The sequence below is a fragment of the Mustelus asterias genome, chromosome 1, assembly GCF_964213995.1.
Source record: "Mustelus asterias chromosome 1, sMusAst1.hap1.1, whole genome shotgun sequence".
Taxonomy (NCBI): domain Eukaryota; kingdom Metazoa; phylum Chordata; class Chondrichthyes; order Carcharhiniformes; family Triakidae; genus Mustelus; species Mustelus asterias.
Window position 1 is genome coordinate 88,056,050 of NC_135801.1, and position 18,691 is coordinate 88,074,740.

The 18,691-nt window shown below is 40.9% G+C and overlaps 1 protein-coding gene across 5 annotated transcripts in view; it reads right to left on the reverse strand.

The window, feature by feature from the left end:
* Nucleotides 1–18,691, reverse strand: part of bod1l1 (biorientation of chromosomes in cell division 1-like 1) — a 71,415-nt gene that overhangs the window by 13,725 nt on the left and 38,999 nt on the right. For 3 of the 5 annotated variants that reach the window (XM_078214956.1, XM_078214946.1, XM_078214973.1), the window contains exons 7-11: nucleotides 17,872–18,016; nucleotides 15,368–15,515; nucleotides 10,502–10,592; nucleotides 5,563–9,940; nucleotides 4,381–4,454 (exon numbers count right to left, since the gene is read on the reverse strand). In XM_078214956.1, the coding sequence (XP_078071082.1) occupies nucleotides 4,381–4,454; nucleotides 5,563–9,940; nucleotides 10,502–10,592; nucleotides 15,368–15,515; nucleotides 17,872–18,016 (4,836 nt within the window). The remainder of the gene's footprint in view (nucleotides 1–4,380; nucleotides 4,455–5,562; nucleotides 9,941–10,501; nucleotides 10,593–15,367; nucleotides 15,516–17,871; nucleotides 18,017–18,691) is intronic. The other 2 variants (XR_013498213.1, XR_013498212.1) reach the window with 1 other exon arrangement.

Below are 18,691 nucleotides of genomic sequence, written 5' to 3' on the forward strand. Positions count from 1 at the left end.
TCGTCAGCTGGAAGAGTTCAAGCTCTGAGTTTCAGAGCTTGAGCAGTAGCTGGTGTCACTGGAAAATAATTGGTGAAGCAATGGTGATAGGGCTCCAGTTAAGGGGAGAGGCGGGTTTTTCTGCAGACACAGATGTGATTTGAGGATGATATGTTGCTTCCCAGCATCCAGGTTTTCACTAGGCTGCTGCAGAACATTGAGGCTGGGGTGCAGCGGGAGTGGTGGGGTATTTAACAATCAACGGTTTTAGTCCATAGCAGTACCAACAACATAGGTAGAGAGGGAGACAAGGTCCTGCAAGCCAATTTTAGGAAGCTAGCAAAGAGATTAAGAAGCAAGCTTTCAAAGGAAGCAATTGCTGGATTACTCCTAGTGCTACATACCAGTGAGTACAGAAACAGAAGATAGTGCAGATGAATGCCTGGTTAAAAAGATGACACAGGAAGGAAGACTTTAGATTTCTAGGACACTGTGATCAGTTCTGGGGATGTGTGGACTTGTACAGACCTGATATCGTACATCAACAGGCCCAGAAGCAATGCTCTCACAGGGCGGTTGTCAGTGCTATGGCAGAAAGTTTAAACTAATTAGGCATGATGATGGGAACTACAATGTAGCATTAGAAAAGAGAACAAGGTGCACAAAAGATTGGGAGATATATATAGCTTTAAACAAAGAAATACTTCAATATTACTTTGTGTCAGACTGAAAGCAAAGATGATCAAATTCAGGTTTACTTTGCATGTATGTAAATTCACAAAGCTGGCTGAAGGACCTGAAGGTGGGAATTGTGGAGATACTGGCTGTAATCTTCTAATCCTCTCAGCTATAGGTATAGTGTCAGGTTCGAGAATTGCAAATATTAAATCATTCAAAAAATGGTGCTATGCTAAACGCAGCAACTGTAGGCTAGTTAATTTGATTTTGGTTGTTAGAAAATTTTTAGAAAAGATAATCCTGGACAAAATTAAGTCACTTGGCCAAATGTGGATTAATTGGGAGAAGGCAGCACAGATTTGTTAAAGGCATATTGAGTTTAAACAACTTGAATGAGTTTTTTTTGACAAGGTAATAGAGAGGGTTGATGAGTAGGTAACACAATTGATGTGTCCATATGGACTTCCAAAGGGCATTTGATAAAGTGCCAAATATTAGACTTGCCATCAAAGTTGACATGTAGAGAATAAAAAGTAAGTAGTCTCACAACACCAGGTTAAAGTCCAGCAGGTTTATTTGGTAGCAAAAGCCACTAGCTTTCGAAGCACTGCTTCTTCATCAGGTGAGTGAGATCCCAAGAAGCAGCGCTTCGAAAGCTAGTGGCTTTTGCTACCAAATAAACCTGTTGGACTTTAACCTGGTGTTGTGAGACTTCTTACTGTGTTTACCCCAGTCCAACGCCAGCATCTCCACATCGGAGAATAAAAAGGACAGAGGCAACATTGACACAAAGGTGGCTGAACAACTGAGAACAGATTAGTGGCCGGTTTTTGGAATGGAGGAAGGAATCCAGTGAAGTTCAACAAGGGTCGGCATTAGGATCACTGATTTTGATCTACTTAACGTCCTATACCTGGCATACATAACAATTTTAAAATTTGCAATGACAAGGATTTGGGAATATTATGAACCGAGGAGGAGGATAGTGGTAGACTTCAAGACAGACAGACAGGCTGAATGAATGGGCAGACATTTGGCAGATGAAATTTAATGCAGAGAAGTGTGAAGTGATACATTTTGGTAGGAAAAATGAGGCAATATAAACTAAGAGACACGATTCTGAAGAAACAGAGACACCTGGGGATGTATGTACACAAATCATTGGAAGATGATAGCGCAGGTTGAGAAAGTGGTTAAAAAGACAAACGGAATTCTGAGCTTTATAAATACAGGTATAAGGAAATTATGAACATTTATAAAACACTGATTCAAATGGGATGTTTAATCCAATTCTAGGCACCATTCTATAGGAAAGATACAGAAAAGAGGGACTTCAGTTGAATGGATAGATTGGAGAAGCTGGGATTATTCTCGTCAGCAAAGAGAAATTTGGTAGAGATGTTCAAAATCATGAAAGGTCTATTTAGAACAGAGAGAAATCGTTCTTCAAGGCAGAAGAGTTGAGGACCAGAAAACATAGATTTCACTGGCAAAAGTACAATTGTAAATGAAGAAAAACATTTACTCGGCAAGTGGTTACAATTTACACTACCAGAGAGGCTGATGAAGGCAGATTAAATTGTGGCTTTGAAAGGCAATTGGATAAGCATCTGAAGAGGAATGATTTGAATGGCTATGGGGAAAGATCAAAGGAGTGTGACAAGTTAGATTGCTCCTGCAGAGATCTGGCATATACACAACGGGCTGAATGGCCTACTTCTCTGCTATGCATTTTTTCACAAGGTGAATTTGGGTTGTGCATTCACTGACAGCTTGTTTTCTAATGATATAAATTATCTGACCATGAGGGACAGCCTTCAAATTTACTGACATAAAATTAAATGAGCATGGCAATCAATGAGGAAGAATGTTTCAAAATGTAGAAGTGAAATAAAGTATTCCTTAGAAAGTGACAAAATAAAGCAAATAAGATTCTCGATTATATCTTGAATTTACATTTCAGCCAGGCCCCTGCTGGGAGTAGCATGCAGAGCTTTGGGCCCTCCATAATAGGAGCTTAAATAGGAATGGAAAAGATAGTGAGCGTTTCAGATTAATCCATGAATTAAAGGCTATTTCATCCAAACCTGCCAATTCAAAGTCATTTTTTAAATCAAAGTCTTTAAAGAATATCCAAACATTTGAATTCATTTTAACAAATGAGTACAGAACATGCCAGAAATGCTAAAAAAATATCAAAACATCAAATGTGACCTAAACCTGAGCACTATACAAGCTGCATAATGCATAAGTTCATTTTGCAATATTCTGAGAGATGCTTCCTGCCAACAGCCAGAAGTATCTCGGCCACTTCAGCATGCACATAATTATTAAATTGTAGGTAGGAACAGATGATTAATGGTCATAAAGATTGTTTTGCTGTCCTAAAGAACTTAACTGGTTATTTAATATGCTTCTCAGAACAGGGAACCTGCCATGGTTATCTCATCTGGCCTGCGAGTTGGGTTCACTCTGTGTTTGACTCTCAAAAATCCTCTAATATTCAGTAGTCACTCAGGAGTTCAAACTAGAAATGAGCAATAAATGCAACGCTTTCAGCATTATCCATGCCCTGAGAACAAAAAAAAAATTGGAACCATGCCGGTGATGGAGGCTGGTTCTCCATCATTGCCTGCTCATCAAATGCACTTTGGTCTCTTCCTCAATCTCATTGAGCAGCCAACACTGCCTTCCCCACAGCATCAACAATTATTGGGCAGCAATCCCTCAACAACACTGAAAATGAATTCACACTCCAAGTCTATTAACAGTTGCAAGAGAACTCAGAAACTTCCTGCTTCAGAATTGACTGCTTGTCCTCATGTGGAATTCATGGCAGTAAGATTGAGCTGGAGAGTTGAATTTACCGTGGCAAAAGCCATTTCAAACAGATCTACTTTTAGATGAGGGCACACCTTTCATCATTTCTGTAGTTACATAGGAGCAACAGCATCATGAAAAAATATGTGGGGAGAGGAACTAAACTCCTAATCTGAAAGAGTTTTTTTTCTACCACCCTCTACCCTTCACGGCATGTTTGTGCAAACCATAACAGTTTTGCAGCTCAGACCTTTTACCACCTGAAAATGTTTTATTGAAGTTAACATCCTGCTTCGATGCTGTTTTTGAGATAGCAATTCAGGCATTTTATTTAGCCAGTTGTTGACACTTCCTGTGGAAATATTGTTTACTGCCCCAAAGTGTCAAAATCTTTGGTGAATTCATTCATCTTTTTCCGTAAAGTGGGGTTGGGTAGTCCAACTACTCCACCCTGCTTGAATCAGTCTGAATTAAACTGCAAATTTTGGTGTGGAAAGCAAACTTAAATTCAAATGATTGGCTTATTTAATTTCTAGATAAGCAAAATTTTTCATAAGGAAACATTTTTTCAATTTGAATGAAACAGCTTTGAATCAAAAGTAAACTTGAGTTATAAAGTCTTAAAAAGGGTTCATCCTCCCACAGGAACAGACAAGAGGTGATTAATATAGGTTTTCAAAACCATGCAAAGTTTTGAAAGGATTTTGAAAGATTGCTTTCACAAATGGCCTGTTACTGAATATCTGCAATTCCGTTAGATAAGCAGAATACATGCCAGGTGCTGTGTCAAAGGCAGACAGAGAAGAGCATGGAAGAGGAAGCACACTTAAGTCACCCCTAATAGTTGAACCATTTGGCATTTTATTTTCCACCAACATGTATCCTTGCTATAAAGCTACTTACCACAGCTTCATCTTTCCACTCACAACTGGCACTTGTGATTATTTCTGATACAACATCCTGCTGAACTGGCAACTCTACATGAATGGGTAAAGAAATTTAGTAAGGAAAACTCTTTGCAAGATTGTGTTATTAGTTCTGTCATTGGTATAAATCCATAAAAAGCAAGCTACCTGTAGCAACACTGCAAAGAAAATGTCTCACTCTTGTGCACTCTTATCCAGTTCCATTCAAATACATTTAATCAACATGAAGTTGTTTTGTTAAAACGGAATAAGTGCACGTATATATTTAACTTTCAGTAGGGTCAATAACTTCAGGGGCACATCCAAGACAAAACAACCTGCTTAATTGGCACCCCTTCCAACTTAAACATTTACTCCCTCCACCACGTGTACTGTTTAAGATGCACAGCAACAACTCACCAAGGCTCCTTCGACAGCACCTTCCAAATCCATGACATCTACCACTTAGAAGGACAAGGGCAGTAGGCGCATGAGAACACCACCACCTGCAAGTTCCCCTCCAAGCCACACAACATGTTGACTTGTAACAATATTCCGCTCTTATCATTGTCACGAGATCAAAAACCTGCAATTCTCTAACAGCCCTATGGGTGTACCTGTACTTGATGGACTGTAGCAATTCAAGAAAGTGGCTCACACCATCTTTTCAAGGGCAATTAGGGATGGGGAACAAATGCTTGCCAATGATACCCACATCTCATAGAAGAGTAAAAAAATAATAAACTAATGGTGAAGTCTAAGCAGCTTCTAGCCTACATATAGTTTCAGAATCACATAGCTATCCACTATTTTGAAATATATACTGTGGAGATCATGTGAATGTTTCCCCAACCATCAGGTTTTCAGTTCTTTTCAATGGCAACCTGTAGGTTTGTAATGACAGGGAATAGGGAAATAACACAAATGTTCCTACTTGAACAAGACACTGTACTGAGAAAGCCAAAAGAACTGGTCGAAGGCTTGCCCTCAATAACACGGGATGGGGAGAAAATCAAGTGGCTCTGAAAAGATAACAACACGCAAAATCTCTAAAGCTATACTCCACAGTAAATTCCCAATGTTGGGTCGCTATTTCTGAATGAAAAACTCAATTAAACTATTTTTAAAAAAACAATTCTGTGAACACCCAACAGGTGATCTTTGTACATTTTCTTCTTACCTTGCATCTCCACTTTTGATGGGTCACATTTTGTATCAAGTTCTTCAGCTTCTTGTTCATTACATAAATCCTCTTTAATGTTTTCTGAAGTATGAGATTCTTCCTTTCCGGAACCTTCTACAGAAGGTTCAGCTGCATCTTGGCCAACTGAGGGTGTCTCATAGCTAAAGTTTTCATCAAGTGTTGGAGTAGCCGGTGAAGAAGGATCATAATGAACAAACTGTGCTATACTTGCAATAGGATGTTGAAGACCTGCATCACCCAATGTTGGAGTATCAGGAGAAATGGCCTCATAAGGGGAAAGTAAGGATCCACGCTGCTCCGCACTTAGAGGAATATTTAACTCATTTGGCCTTGCTGCTTGGTCAGCAGTTGCTTCTTCAGTTTGCTCTTTTTCCAACAGAGCTGTGGAATCACCAGTTTTGTTCTGTGCAGCTTCATGTTCTTTTTCACCCATAGGCATATTGTCCATATGCCTGCCCTCACTCTCTTCACTTTCCAAGCTTTCATTTCTCTCCTCTAATTTGTCTTCAGTTTTCAGAATCTTTTTTGCTTCCACCTTTAAGTCTCCTGTGCAATCGTGTGCAAATTGTTTTGAATCCAGTGTGCTTTCTTCTGATTTTAACTGGAAACTTTCCATTTCAGTTCCCTTGTCAGCATTAGTCTGATCAACTTGTACTTCTTCCTTTGACTTTGATTGCAAGCCTTCAGATATTTCCCCTGTATCATTTGCTTTGTCAATGTCTTTCATATGCCATTCCATTAATTTAGTTTCAGTATTTGCAGAATCATTTTTCTTCTCTTTTTCTTTTTCAATAGTTCTATCATCCTGCAGATGAGCTTCAGATTCTGGCTGATCATTCTCAGCTTTATTTCCCTCCCCTGTTCCATTGTCTTTAGCAGCTTCCACATTTCCACAGTTTGACGCTGCATTTTCCAGCTTACACCTCTCACTTGTTTGAACATCTCGATTATCTATTGATATCAGTTTGGACAGAGAATTTTGAGAGTCACTTTCTCTTTCTTTAGATTTTTCATTGCCTTGATTATTTTGCACTGTTTCCACTGATCTCGATTGAATGTTTTCCAAATCATCTTCCTTTTCTATGCTTTTCTCACTGCTTTGTCCTTTTTCTTTGGACTTCTCTTGCACATTTTCCAAGTGCTCTTGGGATTTAGACCGAATATTTCGGGAATCATTTATCTTTTCCTTTTCATTTCCACAATCATGGATGTTTTCCTGGCCTTTTTCTTTTGGTTTTGATTGAGGCTTTTCAGAGAACTCCCTGGATTTTAAACACTGGATGTTTTCTGAATTACATTTTGTGTCGATTCCCTTTTGTGTCTTTTGAATATCTTCCTCCAAATTTTCTTTGTAATTTGATCGAGAGCTTTCAGATTGTTCCATTGATTCTGACCATAACTGTTCGAAGTGCTCCTGGGATTTTGTCTGAGTATTTTCAAAATCATGCGTTTTCTCTATTTTATTAACTTTATCTTCCTGCGAGTCTTCCTCGGACCTCGATCGTGAATTTTCAGAATGAATGTTTTTAGAATCATGCCTCTTTTCGATTCCTTTCTCATTGCCTTGACCACCATCCTGCACGTTCTCCTTGATTCTTGATCGAGAGCTTTCTGAATGATCCTTGAGCTTTGACGCAGTGTTTTCAGAATCGCACTTCTTTTCCATTCCCCTTTCATTGTTTTCAACAACTTCCCACACTTTGTCCCTGGATTCAGAACAGCTGTTTTCAGAATCATGTCTCTTTTGAATGCTCTCACAATGAAGATCGCCCTGCAATTTTTCACTGGATTTTGATCGTGAGTTTGCTGAGAGCTCCTTGGGATTCACCCGAGCATTTCCAGAGTCGTGCCTCTTTTCCATTCCTTTCTGATTACATTCAATATCTTCCTTGGGCTTAGACCGTGAGCTTTCACTGCCTTCCTTGGATTTTGACCATGAGCTTTCAACGCTGTCCCTGGATTTTGACAGCAAGCTTTCACCATTATCCTTAGATTTCGACCGCAAACTTTCACCACCATCCTTGGATTGTGAACGGGAGCTTTCACCACTGTCTCTAGATTTAGACCGTGAGCTTTCACTATTTTCCTTGGATTTTGACCGTGAGCTTTCACCGTTGTCCTTGGATTTAGACCGTGAGCTTTCACCGTTGTCCTTGGATTTAGACCGCGAGCTTTCACCGTTGTCCTTGGATTGCGACCGCGAGCTTTCACCACTGTCTTTAGATTTAGACCGTGAGCTTTCACTATCATCCTTGGATTTAGATCGTGAGCTTGGATTCCCATCCTTGGATTTTGACCGTGAACTATCACCGCTGTCCTTGGATTTTGACCGTGAACTATCACTGCTGTCTTTAGATTTTGTCCGGGTGCTTTCACCACTGCCCTTGGATTGTGACCGCGAGCTTTCACTGCTAGCCTTGGACTTTGACCGTGAGCTTTCACTACTATCCTTGGATTGTGACCGTGCGTTTTCACTACTATCTTTGGATTTTGACCGCGAGCTTTCACCACTGTCCTTGGACTTTGACCGTGAGCTTTCACTACTATCCTTGGATTGTGACCGGGAGCCTTCACTGCTATCCTTGGACTTTGACCGCGAGCTTTCACCACTGTCCTTGGACTTTGACCGCGAGCTTTCACTACTATCCTTGGACTTTGACCGCGAGCTTTCACTACTATCCTTGGATTGTGACCGGGAGTTTTCACTACTATCTTTGGATTTTGACCCAAAGCTTTCACCACTGTCCTTGGACTTTGACCGCGAGCTTTCACTACTATCCTTGGATTGTGACCGGGAGTTTTCACTACTATCTTTGGATTTTGACCCAAAGCTTTCACCACTGTCCTTGGACTTTGACCGCGAGCTTTCACTACTATCCTTGGACTTTGACCGTGGGTTTTCAGTGCTATCCTTGGATTGCGACCGGGAGTTTTCGCTACTATCTTTGGATTTTGACCCAAAGCTTTCACCACTGTCCTTGGACTTTGACCGCGAGCTTTCACTACTATCCTTGGATTTTGTCCGCGTGCTTTCACTACTGTCCTTGGATTTTGTCCGCGTGCTTTCACTGCTGTCCTTGGATTGTGACCGGGAACTTTCAACAACTTCCTTAGATTTTGATCGAGACCTTTCAGAATCGTGTCTCTTTTCTATTCTCTTCTCATGTTTATCTTCCTGCAATTCCTCCTTGGACCTCGACCGTGAATTTTCAAAATTCTTTCTTTTCTCTTTAATTATAACATCTGCCAGTATACTTTCTCTTGATTTTGACCGAGAGCTTTCAGATTCATTTTGTATCTCTTTCACTTTCTCATGACTCCTTGTATCATCCTGCATTTTCTCTCTGGATTTTGACCAAAAGTTTCCAGATTCACCCCACCTCTCTTTGCTTTTCTCCTGGCCTTTCACAGTTTCCTGCAAGCTTTCCTTGAATCTTGACCGTGATCGTTCGGACTCATTCCTCTTTTCATTGCCTTTATCATCTTGTTCATTTTCTTTAAATTTTGTTCGACTATGCTCAACTTCATTTTTCACCTCCTTGCTTCTCTCATGGCCTTTAACATCTTCATGTGTATTTTCCTTGAATTTGGGCCGAGAGTTTTCAGAATCATTCCGTTTCTCTTTCCCCTTTTCAGTGGCCTTTTGATCTTCTTGTGAGTTTTCCTTGAATTTTGGTCGAGTGCTTTCAGCTTCATTTCTCTTTTCTTTGTTTTTTTCATGGCCTTTTGCGCCTTCCTGTGTATTGTCCCTGGATTTTGGCAAAGAGTTTTCAGCATCATATCTTTTTTCTTTCTCTTTCTCATCATATTTTTCTTGCTGCTTTATTTTTGTGTGCTCTCTAGATTTGGCATCTTGGCTCTGTTCTATTAAAGACGAATCTAAAGAATTAGAAGAAACCAGAGCTTTGCTGTCGCTCTTTGAAACAATAACGTAAAGGCAATTGGACATGGCTTTCTCGTCTGAAATATCCTTCATCTTCGGCTCAGCATCTATATGAAAATTGTCTGTTCTTAAGCCACTTTTAGACACCACCACTTCCTCTTCACTTTCTTTTATATGATTGACATCATGTTTCTGCTTAGATGATTCCTTATTTATATTTCCTCCTATTTCAAAATCATTAAATTTATTATCGACAGTCACTTCCAATGCTTCCATAACTGACTCTTGAGGGGACGAATTGCTTCTTAGTTGCTTTCGACAAGGCTCATGATCCATTTTCAATTCATCACTGCTCTCATCATTTGATTGAATAGACTCCGAAAGTCTCCTAACAGGCTTTGATGGCAGATTTGTGGGCACTGTACTCTTGGAATCTTTTGAAGCAAAGGAAGCAACAAGCTTTTCTTTATTCTGAAAAAAACAAGATCAAATTTTAGTGGTTAAACAAGAAACAAAAGTAGTTTCAAAATAATCTCAGCACTAAGTGGAACAGAAATACCTGCCCATCTTTTACAGGATGATAAAGATGAGCACTGAACTGAAAATCTATTTGTTTTAGATGATTGAGCACAATAGTGCAGAAAAACATTTATGCTGTACAATGGCTTACTTTGATTGAGTTACTCTATGCAGATTACATACAAATGGGACAAGAGCAGCATTTTCAAGTGAAATCTTTGGAAAAGTATCAAAAATTAAGATTCAATATTTATCAGTTTATAGAGTGAAATGTATCCCATTTTGAGCACCAGATAAATACTTTGTCCTTGAAACTCGAACAAATAGCAACTTCTACACAGAATGCAACAACTTTTCCCTCAATTTTTGGGTATATATTCTTGAGACAAGAAATTAGTTTTCAAATTTAATTCAAGCTAATACTTCATAATTGCCACTTGCACATTAGAAAAGAACTGGCTATTTCATTTATGCTGTTGCAAAATGCGCAAATTCTAGATAGCTATTATCTACCTCGGTTTTAACATGTGTCTCGCTAAATTCTTCTGGTTGTTCACGCTTCCTTTTTCGATCTTCATGCAAAGCAAGTTCCTCTGCTGGATTTCTGAAAATAACGGATAACAATTTAAGAATGTAAACATGCAATAACTCCCAATACATGTAAAATTTGCATTATTCTGCTTATTTTCCAATATTAATTATATTGACAAAAAAATGGATCCAAAAATCAGTCCATGTTGTCATGGCACAAGTTTGTGGTAGAACATATGTTCACATCTACAATTCCCAATGCCACTGAGTGGTCAATGTTAACTTACACTAATGTGGGAGATTTGCTGCAGGCTACTTTTAAACATCTGGCAACCAGGCCAAGAACCAGATATGGGCTTGGCTATTCTCGCGTCACTGCAGTTGGTCCATTGCTTTAGGTTGATTGGCCATACTAAACTGTCCCTTAGTGTCAGCGGGATTAGCAGGGTAAACACATGGGATTACGGGGATAGGGTCTGGGTGGGATTGCTGTTAGTGCAGACTCAATAGGCCGAATGGTCTTCTTCTGCGCTGTGCAGAATTCTATGATTCTACGCCTTTGGACACCCCAAAAATGTTAACACAGATTGTAATCATCTTTACCAAAAGAACAAATATACTCAGATTATCTATTCATCACAAGATGTAATGTGGCTAAAAAAAATCATGCAAACATGTCTAGTTTTGTCATTTTACTTTTAAAACCACTCCACATATCAAGTAACGGCTGAAGGCATTGGATACTGCAACTGGTATGTGCCCTTATGCTGGTTTTTATACGTATTCAAGAACTTGCCCATCCCTTAGCCAAGCTAAACCAAGCTGTTCCTGATTTGCGTTGGCACAATTAACAAAACCATACCTCAAGAAATCATCTTTATACTGTTTTGTTCCTGGTTTTAGTTTCTTCTTTGTAGGCTGTTCACCAGAGGTCAAATGCTCGGCTCAGCACTCACAGCAGCACCGCTCGGCCCAGTGCTCGTTCATATCGGCCCTGCTTTGCCCAGTGCTCGTTCATAGCAGCACCGCTCTGCCCAGTCATGGATTCTCTGGAACAGCTCTCTCCAGCGGATTCCTATGCGAGATCCTGGCCAGTAGATGCACTACTTATTAGTGTCTCTGGCTGTCTCTTTTTTGTCACGATATGATGCATGTCCACAGTCTGCTTGCCTTGCTCGCAAGTGAAAGAAGCTTGTGTCCAAGTTAATTTGCGCCAAAAGAACATACATCCAGGGCGCTTGGCGCCAAGTGCACACGCAGGGCTCGCTGACCCGCTCACTGTTGCATCTTACATAGAACATAGAAAGCCACAGCACAAACAGGCCCTTCGGCCCACAAGTTGCGCCGATCGCATCCCCACCTCTAGGCCTATCTATAGCCCTCAATCCCATTAAATCCCATGTACTCATCCAGAAGTCTCTTAAAAGACCCCAACGAGTTTGCCTCCACCACCACCGACGTCAGCCGATTCCACTCACCCACCACCCTCTGAGTGAAAAACTTACCCCTGACATCTCCTCTGTACCTACCCCCCAGCACCTTAAACCTGTGTCCTCTCGTAGCAACCATTTCAGCCCTTGGAAATAGCCTCTGAGAGTCTACCCTATCCAGACCTCTCAACATCTTGTAAACCTCTATCAGGTCACCTCTCATCCTTCGTCTCTCCAGGGAGAAGAGACCAAGCTCCCTCAACCTATCCTCATAAGGCATGCCCCCCAATCCAGGCAACATCCTTGTAAATCTCCTCTGCACCCTTTCAATGGCTTCAACATCTTTCCTGTAATGAGGTGACCAGAACTGCGCGCAGTACTCCAAGTGGGGTCTAACAAGGGTCCTATAAAGCTGCAGCATTATCTCCCGACTCCTAAACTCAATCCCTCGATTAATGAAGGCCAGTACGCCGTACGCCTTCTTGACCGCATCCTCCACCTGCGAGGCCGATTTAAGAGTCCTATGGACCCGGACCCCAAGGTCCTTCTGATCCTCTTACGGTCAGAGACTACCATTAATTATTAAGATAAAGGCAAAATACTTGGATGCTGTAATCTGAAAGAAAAACAAAGTGCTGGAGAAACTCAACAAGCCTGACAGCATCTGTGGGAAGAGAACAGAGCAGACGTTTGGAGTCAGGAGTCATCCAGACTTGAAATGTTGGCTCTTTTCTCTATCCACAAATGCTGTCAGACCTGCTGAGTTTCTCTAGCATTTTCTGTTTTTCCTACTATTAATTATGTTTAGTTCCACACTCACTGCACAGAAATTGACTTCTCCAGCCAGCAGATGTTACAAAATTTCTCCTCCTGCTTTAGACACGCACCCACTGGTCTCAGTACATTACTCTATTCATCCCCTCTATGGCTCATAAACAATTTCCAAAGGAGTAAATAATTGAGACAGTGGGGTTTCACTGCAGTTAGAGTGGTGTGCAGTGTTGGCATCTAAGTTAGGTGATCTGTGAGGAACACCACAACCCTTTTTACACCCACCCTCAGGTAAGCTTGACCTACAAGATGCACTGCAGGGCCTCACCAAGGTTCCTTAGGCAGCTCCTTCCAAACCAACAACCGTTACCATTTAGAAGGACAAGAGCAGATATCTGGGAACACCACAACCTGGAGGCTCCCCTCCAAGTCAGTCACCATCCTGACTCGGAAATATATCGCCGATCATATTGTCTCTGGGTCAAAATCCTGGAATTCCCTCCTGTGGGCACTCTGGGTGTAGATACATAAGTTCATAACAACTATGAGGTGTAGGCCATCTGGTCCCTCGAGCCTGCTCCACCATTCTATAATGACTGATCTTTTGTGGACTCAGCTCCACTTACCCGTCTGCTCAGCATAACCCTTAATTCCTTTACTGTTCAAAAATCTATCTTTGCCGTATTAACATTCAGCAAGGTAGCCTCAACTGTACCCAATGGGACAATTTCTATCCAGATGTCTCATTATTTCTTCCTTGATGATAGTCAAGTATTTTCTCCACTACAGAAATTAAACTAACCAGCCTACAGTTACCCGCCTTTTGTCTTACCTCCTTTTTTAAACAGTGGCATCACATTTGCAGTTTTCCAATCTGCGGGAGCCACCCCAGAGTCCAGCGAATTTTGGTACATTACCACTAGTGCATTTGCTATTTCTCCCTCCATCTCTTAGTACCCTGGGATGCATTCCATCAGGACCAGGAGACTTGTCTACTCTTGGCCCCATTAGCTTGCCCAACACTACCTCTTTAGTGATAATGATAGTTTCCAGGTCCTCACCTGCCATAGCTTCCTTGTCATCAATTTTTGGCATGTTATTTGTGTCTTCCACTGTGAAGACCGACACAAAATGCCCATTCAATGCCTCAGCCATTTCCTCATTTCCCATGATTAAATCCTCCTTCTCATCCTCCGAAGGACCAATGTTTACCCTAGCCACTCTTTTTCATTTTATATATTTGTAGAAGCTTTTGCCATCTGTTTTTTATATTCTGAGCGGGTTTACTCTCATTATCCATCTTACTTTTCTTAACAGCTTTTTTGTGGCTTTCTGTTGACCTTTCATGATTTCCCAATCCTTCAGTCTCCCACTCGTCCCACTTTGTAAGCATATCTTTCAATTTGATACCCTTCTTTATTTCCTTAGATATCCATGGCTGACTATCCCCTTTTCTACAATCCTTCCTTTTCACTGGTATATACTTTTGCTGAGCACTGTGAAAAATCGTTTTGAAAGTTGTCCACTGTTCCTCAATTGTCCCACCATAAAATTTTTGCTCCCAGTCTACCTTAGCCAACTCCTCCCTCATCCCATTGTAGTCTCCTTTGCTTAAGCCCAAGACACTGGTATTGGATTTTACCTTCTCACCCTCCACCTGTTTTTAAATTCAACCATACTGTGGTCGCGCCTTCTGAAAGGATCCCTAACTAGAAGATTAATTATTCCTGTCTCATTACACAGGACTAGATCTAGAATAGCTTGCTCCCTCGTAGGTTCAAGGAAACTATCGTGGATATATTCTATAAGCTCCTCCTCAAGACTGCCTTGACCAACCTGGTTTGACTAATCGACATGTAGATTAAAATCCCTCATAATTGCTGTACCAGTTTTACATGCAACAGTTCTTTCATTGTTCACTGCCCATCCCACCGTGATGTAATTATTTGGTGGCCTCTAGACTACGCCTATCAGTGACTTTTTCTCCTTACTAATTCTAATTTCCACCAATGGATTCAACTTTTTTCTCCATAGAACCTATATCATCTCTCACTACTACCCTATCATCCCTAAATATCAGAGCTACACTACCTCCCTTACTTTCCTGTTTGTCCTTCCGAATAGTCTGATACCACTGGATATTTAACTCCCAGTCGTGACCATCCAGCAACCATGTCTGCAATGGCCATTAAATCATACTCGCGATGACTTGTGCTGGCAACTCATTCATCTTGTTTCGAATGCTACCAACATTTAGGTGAAGTGCCCTTATGCTAGTTTTTTTAACCTTTTTGAATCCTAACACCTCCATTAATATCATTTAAACCTCCTCTCCACATGCTAACTTGCTGTTTTGCTTCCCATTAACCATTATATTCCCCGTAGTTATACCTTTCCTTTCCCCGTCACTCTGGTACACCTCAGAAACTGCAGCAGTTCAAGAAGACAGCTCACCACCACCTTCTGAAGGGCAACTAGAGATGGACAATAAATTCTGTTTGAGCCAGTAATGCCCACACCCCACAAAAAATTTAAAAAACACATGCTTTTTGCCAACTGACATAGCTGAAGCACATGGAGTTATTTAATCAGTTACGCACGCAAATATGCTTTATCAAAACCAGCTGTGTTCTAGGAATTATTATACCTTGATTCTCCTTTTCTTTTTCTTCTTAACGCCACTTTTTTTTCTAAGACTTTTTGTTCTTTCAAGGTGGCTTTGTTTACTTTTGGAATGAGGGCTGCTGGTTGCATTTTCCTTGAATTCATTTCAACATCGGAATTACTGCTAATACCTGGAATAAAAATTAAGGTAGAAAGCATAAAAATACTTAAAATTTAATCTTCAGGCACTGTCATTAAATTAGATCATGGCTGATCTTCTAACATAACGTCATTTTTCCACACTATCCCCATATCCATGATGTTTTTACTTTCTAGAAATCTATCAACCTGTCTGGAACATATTCAACGACTGAACCACCACAGGGTAGAGAATTCCAAAAATTTACTACCCTCTGCAGAAATTCCTCCTCATCCCAATCCTAAATGGCCTGAAGTTAAAGTTTATTTATTAGTCACAAGTAAAGCTTACATTAACACTGCAATGAAGTTAGTGTGAAATTCCCCTCATCGCCACATTCTGGCACCCTGTTCGGGTCAATGCACTGAACCAGCATGTCTTTCAGATGCCTATCTCTTATTCTGAGACCATGTACCTTTGTTTTAGACCTACCCTGCCAGGGAAACATACTTTCTGCATTGACCTTGTCGATACCTGCAACAATTTTGTTTGTTTCAATGAGATCACCTCTCATTCTTCTAAACGCTAGAGAACACAGGCCCGGTCTCCTCAATCTATCCTCATAGAACAATCCTGCCATCCCAGAAATCAGTCTGGCAAATCTTATATGTACTCACTCTCTGACAAGTATATCCTTCCTTAGGCAAGGAAATCAAAACTGTACACAATACTCCAGGTCAGTCTCTCCAAGGCACTACACAATTGCAACAAGGCACCTTTACTGCTGTAGTCAAATCATTTTGCAATAAAGGCTAAAATACCATTTGTCTTTCTAATTGCATCTGCAAAGTTATCCTTAGAGAGTGGGGAGGCTCTGAGGTCCCCACATAAGGATTGGCTGGCAATTGCCTGGGAAGTTTAAACTTTCATCGGGCAGTTACCTTGCACCTGGAACCATCTGATACTAGGTTTCAATGGGCAAACTTCGGATGGTTCCAACTGTCTTACAGGAATACCTACTCATGAAAAATTAGAGCAACTAAAACCACTTCTAACTTGTGCATTGGACCTCCCGACTACAGCCCCCACCGTACTGCCCGATTAACACCTCAGCCCCCTAACTATCCCCCACACCTCAAACTACCTGCATTGGATTCCTTGACTACATCCTCCTCCTTCCCCCCAAATCCCTCTGGAACCCCTCACTTCTCCCATTGGACCCCCACTACATCCACTATCATCCACAACCTCATGCTCCCAACTGCCCTTCCCCACCAATCACTCAAATTACCCACTCGCCACACGCCCCCCCCTCCCCCCCAACAATTCCCTCGACTGACCACACCCTGCACTGACCACACGATCCCCGCCCGTCAACCATGCGATCCGCCCCAGTAAACCTTACCTTCTCCCTGGCTTCCCAAGGTGGCTGGGCCTTGAAGCCTATCTGCTTGATGACAGCTAGTGCTGCTAAAATGGGGGTATGGCTTCCTTTCTCTTGCACGTGATTGGAGGCCATGGGAACCTGTTGCACTGCACTATTCTCACCTGGCCCAAATTGGAAGGTGGGGTGAGAAAAACGCGGCTGCATTTCAGTGCAAGTAAATAGTGGAGTATCAATCTGACTGTGGCTGTCACCATGGAAATTCTGGTTCATTTCATTCCACCTGCCACGTCCTGCCCATTTACAGCTTATTCAAATTCCCTTGAAGCCTCTTTGCGTTCTCCTCACAATTAACATTCTTCCAAATTTTATGTCATCATCAAACTTGAAAATATTATGTTTGGTCCCCACATTCAAATCATTGATATTAACATTAAAGGATGACAAACACAAAGGACCAAATCCATGTTCTTAACCTCTACAATCTCACATATTTGATTTTCAGTTATAAGCACATAAATGCCTTGTCTAATTTTGTTTAAAAAGTTCTAACGGTTCTAAAATAGCCTGTTTGCATGGACTAGCAATTGATGGAATCTGAAAAACATCTGCAAGCCTGAAAAGGCACTGCTGAGAAATATCTTGTACGGACTGCATTAAGTAATGCAAATTACAACTGGCAAATCTAGAACAACATGACAGTAAATCGAGATCCATGCCAGTTCTAACTAACCAGTAAGGTCAATGTTTTCAACGCTGTCAAAAGCAATCAAACATATTGCAGAATCTTCAGCCACACTATTAGGACTATTGATTTCAGAGGCTGGTATTTCCCTAATAACGAAACAGGAAAATAGGTGCGTTTTTTGAAGAGAAAATTTAACCCCATAGATTGCAACTTGGCTGAAAGCTTTAGTTTAAATTTAATTAAATTGAACTGTTAGGAAAACACAAAATAACCATTAAAATGCAACCAAGTAAATGCATATCTTGTTTTGCAGCTCGGAACTGAAGAGTTAACTACCTTTTTCCAGCGTTTGGAAATCTTCTTCGTCTCTCCACCTTTCGTCTGGTGGTCTTTCTTTTTCATTTTCCACATGTTTGAATTTGTCCTCACCCCTTTCCCTGTTCCACTGCCGCCTAAGTAATCGCTCTGCCTTCTCTTTCGCCTATGTAAATAGATGGTAAAAGCGTAACTATACCTAGCATAGAGAACGGCCAGCGAAACCTCTGTTCCCTCAACAAATTCTGTTCCTAGCAGTATTTCTTCCATGTCCACTGGTTATCTTCAGTTTGGATATTTGGTGCTTGCTTACACAAACAAAAGATGAATATGATTCATGCCTTGCACAGCAAGTGGACAAAACAGAGATGGATATGGATTTGTATTCCATACTTGTTGAAAGTGAAACCAGCAAGTGGCCTTTGAAGCTCAAGCATAAATTAGTTCAGAATTAAATATGCTTGCTACGAATCAACAGATTCCAGACATCATGAGATTGGTATGAAGCAAACATCTACTTTATTTTTGGTTCCTGTACTCTAATTTACACAATCCCAGATTAGCATCTTGGCATTCCACCCCAAATATTTCTCAGTTATGTAACAAGAAAAGGTCACAGACCATGAGTGAAGTTCATAACTGTCATCCGCATCCAGGAATTAGATGGAGTTCCAAAGCAACATACTGGGAACCAAAGAAGAACAGAAAATGCTGGAAATACTCCGGTCAGGAACATCCATGGAAAGAGACACAGAATTAACTTTTCAAGTTAGAGACCTTTTGTCAAAACTATAAAAGACATTCCAGGTTCTAAGCAAGTTGAAAGACAGGGAAAGTGAAC